Raw genomic sequence first — 9,280 nt, 5'->3', positions numbered from 1 at the left:
TTTATCATTCTTAATCCAGAAAACATTTCTTAAAAGTATTCATTATTGATTTTTTTTCAATCCATCGTCAAGGGGATTGATCAGCAGAGACCATTTCCCATTTTCATTTTCATATTGGAGGCTTTAGTTGAAGCTAGCTGTCAACAGGATTACCAATAGGACGAGTGTAGATGAGATGAGGATGTTGAGATGGATAATTGGCAAGACATTAAGAGATAGAATTTGAAATGAATATATTCAGGTGAACGTAGGTGTGGTTCTATTAAGTGATAAGTGAGTTGGCCATGTTCAGCACAAATTCTCCATACAAATTCTCCATTCAGCGATAAGTGAGTTGGTCATGTGCAGCACAAATCCAGTACAACACCTGTTAGGTGTGTGAGTTGGTCCAAGTGAAATGCTAAAAAAAGACAAGGGGTATGTTTTTTTTAGTATTGATAAACAATATGGCAACTTGTGGCTTCATTGAGGGTAGGACTTTTAACGGAGCGGAATGATAGACACTAAATAGTTGAGAAAAGGCTTTGATGAAGATGATGATGATGAATCAATCCCATCTATAAGCTAATGCCTTGAAGTCATGTTGCTCGTATGATACATTTTACATGCACAAATGCACACTAGCAATCCACCGTACATTTTCTTTGATTAATGGCAGATGGAGATGAGTTACTATTCTAATGAAGTATGCCATTAGAAAGTGAGTTCATCTTTATATTTTGCTTAATAGTATGCAGCGGGGATGTTCATTCATGTCCCCTGTACATGAAATGATATCATCATCATCCTAGCCACTTGCGGTTGGCCAAATGTATGTTCTTCTGCTATGCTGCTCTCTATAAAGGGTCATACTTTTATTAAGATCATATGTTACCATATATTTGTTCACTACTTCCATCAATGTCTTATTGGGCATTTTTTTTGCTCTTAGAGCTTTTTAGTTGAATCAAATCGCACCTTCCAACCGGTATTGTATTAAGTCTACATTGCACATGATTAACCCACTTGGTCTACTTTTTCTCATCTTATCACCTATTGAAGTAACACCTAAATTCCTTCAAATATTTCATTCTGGATTTTATCTTTTATTATTTTTCCATTCATTTATTTTCAACATCCGCTATACATGCACTAAATTGAAACCCTAGTTGCAATCAGTTTTTAACCGTGTATTATGTTTTCTAAAAAGTTATTTCTGATTGTCATATTACACATATTTGGACCTAACCTTAAAAGAATGAATTGAAGGGGTGTCAATTTTCCAAATGTAGCAATTGGGAGCCAACACACAAACGAAAAGGACGTGGCATCAAATGATGGGCAAATGGGATGAAACCACGCTACACTCTGATCTCTTATCTTCTCACGTGTAAAAACGCACGATTCCCACTAAAAAAAGTTCCACACGTGTGGGACCACACCCATTTGTTTGATTCCACTATAAAGCATAAAAGCCAATACGTTTGTGATAAAGAAGAAGAAATGGATGCTTGCTCCATGGGGACCTTGTGACCCCATCCTCACCTTTTTAGCAATGACCAAAAGACCACCAGGTTTTTGCAAGTCTTGCCTCTTATATTGACTTGCACATTTGTTTTTGGGATCAATCTATATATGTGGATTATGTTCATGATATCTCTAATCAACCATGATCATATTCGCATAACCACTCTAACCCATGCGCTATGAAATACTTACTTGTAACTGTGATATTGTTCGAAGACATGATGAGAAATAACCATGGTCTATTTGTCTTCCCTTTCAAAGCCACATTTTCAGCCAAAGAGCAAGAGCAAGGGCAAGGAATTTAGGAAGAAACAATGCTTTCTAATGATGAAATATCACAAGAAAGTATGTTCGATGCCGATAAATATGGTACTCTATTCAAAGATAAAATGAATAAGTTCTCAAGCAAATATTATGTCCTGTCCTAAAAGGTGGCATCCACAATCTTTTTTTATGTTTTTTATTTTGTATTTTGGGTTCGATTACTGAAAAAAAACTTTACATGAAACTCAAATCAAGTCGTCATATCGTGGTACCTACTATCCTAACAAACCTATGCCTTGAGTCCATTCCTCATCGTTAGTTCAATGGAAATTGCATTGACACGAGAGGGACCTCTCCGCTACAATCAGCACGTACACAGCTCATGGCGATGAACGAGCTCCATACAATCTCCACCCTCCAATTATTGATAGACAGTGGTGGGACATGAGATGCCTCTTGACGGGCACAGGTACATGTGCCACTGTGCCCTCTAGCACACAATATTAAGGTGCCAAAAGCACTAGGACTCCCCTAATTATCACCACCTATGGGACCAGGAATTCTCTGGGCATTCTAAGAAAGATCGAGGCTGTGTCTTCTTTCCATTACAAGATCGATGCATGTTGAAGATTTTCTCCTGTCCTTTTCTTTATTTATGAGACATCTGACCCAACAGCCTGGCATGGGCACAAATAATACACAAGCAACCCTTGTGGTGGGCTCTTTCAACCTGCACATTTTAATATATCAACAAGTTACCCATACTTTGTTTCTAAATTGAGAAAGTTTAAAAAAATTTATGCTTCCATTGGAGCATTTCATCCATTTATTACCCCGGATAGAACTTAACCTAGAAGTATTTTTAGGGTGTGCGGTTTGTATAGAGCTGACGCTCTAAACAATCAAATTAGAGCCCACCTTCAAATAGTGGCGAGAAATGTGGTTTCAATATTGAAAATCTTTGTCTAGCTTTAGAATATATTTTCATCTTTAATTATAAAATTTAAAGCTTAAAAAATAGTGCAGATCAAGCAAATCTATGAAACTTGAATAACATAAAAATTGATGGTCCAAAAATGCCTTACAAGATGCATTATTTCCAAAACTTGAAATCTATTTTTTTCTCAAGTCCATGTATCTTGATGTCGAGATGATCAATTTGAAGATATTTGCGCATCAAAACAACCTCTTCTACTGAAAATTTTGAGGTAAGTTCTAATTTGATTGTTTAGAGCCTAGACGCTATATAAAATTTGGAGAAATTTACTGGTGGGCAATATTGGGGGGGGGGGGGGGGGGGGGGGGGGGGTTAATTACAAAATGGGAACATATTTTTCTCAAATTATTGTCGGCACACCCCTCCCCCCCGGCATTTATTTTTTCCAAGTTACCCCACTATCTGGTAAATCGAACACCGGACAAGTAGGTTTTTGTATTTTTAGGTCTCAAAATTCTGGGGATGTAATCTCTTGAATCTGGAGATTAGAGGCCGGTCTCAAAACAATAAAAAATAAATGGAAAAAACAATTCATTCATTCTTTATGTGCTTGTAAAAGTTAACATCCTATGACTGAATAGAGATCATCCAATTTATAGATTAATCAGATCAAAGTATTAAAAAATCAAAATCAATTTTTGATTTCTAAATTTTTAGATAGTCACATCTAATTAGTAAGAATTCAAAAACATTTTTTGATTTTTAAACTTTTAGATAGTTCGATCTAAGTATTAAGAATTCAAAATTCAATTTTTTATTTTTAAAAATAATCATCGGATAATTCTTCGGTGAATCCCAAAATTTTACATTTAAAAAAGCCTTCTAAGAACTCTTGCACTCAGAGGGAGTAAGTTTACAGTTTGTTCCCAGGGGAACATGCTATATCATCAATTTAGAATGGTTTAAATTCGTTCCAGTGTGTTGTTCTATCAACCAAAGGAAAATGACAAGGGTATTTATGATGTTTAGAAGAAAGAGAACGGCCTTTATTGGAATCTAGTAATCTCTCTCTCTCTCTCCCCTGGTGAGGTCTATTTATGAGTTAGCAATGACATACATGTCTCTGTGACTCCCTGCAATTTCCTTTGTAATGGCTAGGCTCCCAGCAGCATACCTGTTCCTCTTTCTTCTTCTTGTGCAGGTAAACAATAATCCCAAGCATGATTTATAATCTCTCTCTCTCTCTCTCAACAAATAAACTATTGTGCAGGTTGTTGCAGAGGCTTCTCTTAGTGAAGGCAAGGGTCCCCTCCCTGTAAGTTCATTGTCATTTGCAGTTTACAAAATGATCTATTTTTGCAGTGTGCTTAAGCATGTAATGGTTTTCTTCTTGGTAATCTGGTAATTGTGTTACTTCTTTATAAAATTTGATCATAATGTTGTATAGCATTGGTTTGACTGAAGGCATTGTAGTTGTATTTTACAGGTGCAAGCCAAGGGTGGTGATGAAGCTCTTTACAAAAACTTGTATCACAAAATAAAATCCTCTCCCAAAATAAGTACGTATATCTAATGCAATAACTAGCCGGTTTGCATTTACTGTACAGCTTGATTGGCCAATTTTAAATTACTGTATTGGGCTTTATTATTTACCAGATGATATTATACTCCTATGGGAGTAAATGTTGATCTACTCCCTCAGGTACAATACCATCTAGAATAAGCTATAGGACACCAATTTTGGGGATGTAACCTTTTTCATCCCCTAGATTAACCTCAATAAAAAAATATATATCTTAATGACACCTTTTATACACGAAAAGAAATAATGTTTCAAGATTGAGTAGAGACCCACCAAATTTTAAAGGATGAGATCTAACCGTTCAAAAACTCAAAATCCAAATTTTCTCTTTTGAGAATGATCATCTCGTAATTCTTAGGAAGTTTCTAAATTTTCAGATTGAATAAATTCTCCCGAGTAAACAATCTGACCAAGGGAGTCAATGTACATTATACTCCGCAGGAGCATATAGCATACACGCTCTTACTATTTTACTTAGGACATATTAAAGATTATATGGGTAAGAGCTTGGTGGTGATTTCTAAATCATTTCTTTTCTCACAGGAAAATATGCAAATGCAATAGACTTAAGATCGCTAAGCATGAATTGAACATTAATTGAAAAAGAAAATATAGAACTTACTAAAATTTGAAGTTTAAGTTTGGGCACTATATTATCATGGGTTTAATGGAAATGGAGTTGAGCAACTTTATCATTTTTTTTCACTAAAATTTAAAATTTTCCCTTGATAAATGATAACAATCCATGGATCAAGTTGTGACATGGTTTGGCCCAACCCACCCCAGTCAAGTATTATTATTTTCATCATCATTGTTATCATCATCATTATTATTGTTGTTATTATTATCATTAGTATTATTTTAATCATTATTATGATTATTAATTGAGGTTTGATGCTGGATTGAAGTTGTTATATTTCCAACCTCGGGGGCCCAAAAACTTCTCCTGAGTTTCCCACAGAAGCTTAGATTATTTTGAATTTTTTTTTTCCCTAAATACAATAAATAGGGGCTATTTATTTATAGGAAAAGTTCCTGTTTTGTTTGGTTTATACAGATTGTGGTATTGCTTGTGAGAGGAGATGTAGTAAGGCATCAAGAAAGAAAATATGCCTACGTACTTGTCGGGGTTGCTGTGCAAAGTGCCATTGTGTTCCACCAGGAACCTATGGTAACAAGGGTGCTTGCCCATGTTATGCCAATCTTCGTACTCGTGGAAACAAACTTAAGTGCCCTTGATTCCTCATCCTTCACTCATTTTAGGTTTCTTTTTTTTCCATTTGATATTGGTTTCTTTGAATAATTCCTAAGAATAATGAGGGGAACTTTCCGTTGATTGAGTAAAGGAAGTTGGCATTTGTTGGTCCTTCAATATATTTATATTTTGATGATGTGTTAGAAATATGGATGAAGTTCTATGAAAATGAAATAAAGCCTCATCTCAAATCCTTGTATGGAAAGTACTTTTGGCAATAGAAAACTCCATGACAGCTCTAAAATCAATTTCTAATGCCAGCAATAAAATTTGAAACTTAAAAAAATGGTACAAATGTTGCGGATCCATGAATACTTATTGTTAGGGCAAAATGGACCGCCTAGATAATTTGTTATAATATCAATTATTTTTAGAGCTTTAAATCCTAATTTCTTTTAAAAAATGTTCAAGACGAGATGATCAATATAAAGGGTTTTTAATACTTGAATTCTAATTTTCAATGAGTTATGAGGTGGGGCTTTACTTATTTGGTAGGGCTACAGCTCTATCAAACCATTTTCCTAAAAATATCCTTCCCAAAGTCTGGTCCACTTAACTTAAGATGTAATAGACTAATGTGAGGAGACTACGCAATGATAGCACAATAAGTACATAATTAGATCATTTTTGTTTTTGTACAAAGAAGTCACAATCAACCTTTGCTATTAGATGTAAAATCCAGTGGCCAGGAGTATCTCGTTGCCGAATACCCCCTCCTCTTTTTGGTATATATAAAAAAATGATTTGAATCTTGTTCAACCTATAAAACCCAATTAAGTCTAAATTAAACATACTAACCCCTGCTTTACCCACATTCTCTCTCATCACTCTCTTTACCGAACCAAGTTTCCCTCTCTTTCCCCACTCTTTCTATCCCAAATCAAGCCTTCATCTCCTACTACACTTTTTTTCTCTACTTGAAGTAGGTTTCTTTATAGTTGAGAGAAACATGCCTTGGTAAATGAAGAGAGGAGACGTAGTGTGCGGAGAGACCCTTGCTTTGGTACAGAGAGAGAGAAAATGATTGAACTAAACAAGAGACTTTCTTCAGAAGAGAGAGAAAGATTGAAGAAAAAGGGACTTGGTACTGTAAAGAGAGAGAGAGTGGGCTAACAAATGTGCTTTAATTTTCAATTTAGACAATGTTGGATTTGTGAAATTGAACAGGGTTAGAGACCTAACTTTTGCATATTAAAAGGGGTGAGGTTTCTAAGGCAACACCTATAAATTTTGTTGGAAGATGTAGTTCTGATGTCAGAAGCCTTATGATGGCTTGAAAATCATATGCAACTCTAACTATAAAATTTGAAAAACTAGAAAAAGGTATAAATTGATCATACCTATAAACATTTCAAAATCTTGAAAGTCAGAAGCTCTAGATAAGTTGTTACAAGATGAAGTATTTTTAAACTTGAAATTCTTTTTTTGGCTTTATAATATACACCTCGAAGTCGAGATGGTCAATAAAAAAATTTCCAACTGTAGAACACTCTTTTCTACTGCATTTTTGAGATGCACCTTACTTTTATAGATTAAAATCTCATGTAAACTTTTTCCCATTAAAATGAATGAAAAGGGGTCATTCGGCCGAGAAATTAGAGGTCTATTTAGCCCAGTTGCTCAAACATCGAACCATTAGAGGGTGGTGAAAAAGCGCCTACCACCTGAGGTGAGGTGAAGTGAAGTATGCCCAATGGCCTTCTATAAGCTATCACTATCTTCCTCCTTGCCATCCAGGTTCCAAAGAATCCTTTGCTTCCAATTACCAACATGCCCTTAGAGTCCATAGGTTGTTATTGAACTCAATTTTGAATTGAAGATGCTTGCAGTGTAAGTTCAGAGCACTAACTCATTTACTTTCCCAATTCCCACATTAATCCATCAATTTGAGTTTATTACTGCTTAACGGGCTTATGAGAAGGCCATATGATCTCACGGCACACTAAATTTTCAAGGAAAGATATATACAAAATTAAGTCATATCTCGTAATCTAATATCATTGGGGAACCAACATTGTATATGTATAAATAGGATCTCTATTTTGAGAAGTACAGGTACTTAAAAGCAATTAAAATGTAATATAAGATATTTGATATTGTAAATTTATCACTAATTTGAATATTGAAAACACAATATATTTCCATCTTAGGATCTCTCTCTCTCTCTCTCTCCATCCAGTACAAATTATGCTAACGCTTTCTCTCTCTCCTCCTGGATAAATTATGATAAATTTGGAAAAGAAGAGTGTGAATGGCTTTTAGGCTAGGGCGCTCAAGCCTCAAGGTTGTTAGGTGCCGCATGACATCCAGAGTTTCATTCTTACTAAGGAAGGAAATAAGTATATCTTTCATTTCGTTTATATTTTTACTAAATGATATATACATTGGCTTGCCCTCTAAATTGATTCTACATTTCTTTGGTAAATTCTGTATCTATTAAGACTTTGAAAGGTCATCTTTTTTATTCATGGGAACAATTGAGTGAAAAGGTTTTGTATTTGATTTTAGAGAGTATAGAAAGTATGTGTTTTGGCAAGATCTATTATTTCAAGAATTACTAATGTACATTTCATGCTTGTGGCATTCCTTGTTGAAATATAAGCTATATTAAACTCCATTTTTTCAGCAAAATCCTTTACTGATATAATAATATTAAGAGAAACAAAAAGTGCAGGAAGGATAGAAAAGGAAAACTAAGCCGTAATCAAGAAAGGGAAAGGAAACCTCTTATCTCCTCGGATCACATTAGCATTAAAAGATAAAATTTGTTCTTGATGCACAAGAAGAAAAGTAAATATGCATGTGTTGTACCATATAGAAAAAGAGTATAATATGATCTATATGACCATGGAAAATCTGTGATCTGTATGATAATGGAAAATCTGGAAGACGAGTGTTATCACCCTTGGTCAACAACGCAGAGAGAGTGGACCTCATCAGAATACAACATGACTCTACTCATTGTCAGTTGCACCAATGGATCGGATGATATGCAACTAATGACTATGGATTGAACAAGGTGTGTGTGTGTAAATGTCAATTTGGTGGATCTGTATACCGTGAGACTGTTTATCTTTATTACAAAGAAGTTATAATTAGTTTTAGCCATTAGATGTCAAACTGAATGGTTTAAAATTATCCCAAAGTTCGATAAATTCTTTTTAAATTTTGAGTCTACTTAATGATACTCTTACAGCCACCTGATTTGAAATCTGCTGGACAAAAGTGATTATGATTTCTTTGTATCAAAGATAAAATATTTTCTTTGTATACCTTCCATAATTTGATACCCTTTCATTACAAATTCAGGATTTATAGTATACGGTTTACATAAACGTACGAATCATGGTATACTTTCCCTCTTAGGATATTGATATGCTTCGACAAGAATCTAAAATGATATATGCATGATGCACAGAAGTAGTTGCCCTAGTGTGAGATGAATAAGTAATATATGATCCTTATGACTATAAAAAAGCGATGATCTATATATTCACTTTGTTTGGTCTTAGCCAAACTGGTAAAGGTGGTTTGTTATACACACAAAAATATTGTGAAGAATATGTCGACCTGTCCAGAAAAATCATTTGTGAGACTATGAATATCACTTCCCCTCATGAGATTTTACATTAGTTAATACACAATATGGAGCCATTCATTTGATCTGGGTGACGTGGACAATAAAGTATATGGATGGTTTATAATAAGACCTTTTACTTTTGGTACAGGAAGATCA

At 34.6% G+C, this 9,280-nt stretch overlaps 1 protein-coding gene across 1 annotated transcript; it reads left to right on the top strand.

Annotated features, from left to right (window-relative positions):
• Positions 1-3,832: 3,832 nt before the first annotated feature.
• On the top strand, positions 3,833-5,749 carry LOC18436701 (cypmaclein). Its single transcript, XM_011626016.3, has 4 exons — positions 3,833-3,908; positions 3,978-4,022; positions 4,194-4,266; positions 5,347-5,749. The coding sequence occupies exons 1-4, from the start codon at positions 3,858-3,860 to the stop codon at positions 5,526-5,528; spliced, it is 351 nt and encodes a 116-aa protein (XP_011624318.1). The 5' UTR covers positions 3,833-3,857; the 3' UTR covers positions 5,529-5,749.
• Positions 5,750-9,280: the final 3,531 nt, after the last annotated feature.

Source organism: Amborella trichopoda, chromosome 11 (assembly GCF_054954075.1).
Source record: "Amborella trichopoda isolate Santa Cruz 75 chromosome 11, AtrichopodaSantaCruz75HAP2 v2.0, whole genome shotgun sequence".
Taxonomy (NCBI): Eukaryota; Viridiplantae; Streptophyta; class Magnoliopsida; order Amborellales; family Amborellaceae; genus Amborella; species Amborella trichopoda.
The sequence above is the reverse complement of the archived record's forward strand: the minus strand, read 5'-3'. Positions and strand labels throughout refer to the sequence as shown.

Bases quoted from the DNA above. Each gene is read 5' to 3' on its own strand.
- LOC18436701 (XM_011626016.3), top strand. From the start codon at position 3,858: ATGGCTAGGCTCCCAGCAGCATACCTGTTCCTCTTTCTTCTTCTTGTG. The intron at 3,909-3,977 runs GTAAACAATAAT...ACTATTGTGCAG, and splicing joins TCTTTCTTCTTCTTGTGCAG to GTTGTTGCAGAGGCTTCTCT. The intron at 4,023-4,193 runs GTAAGTTCATTG...TGTATTTTACAG, and splicing joins AAGGCAAGGGTCCCCTCCCT to GTGCAAGCCAAGGGTGGTGA.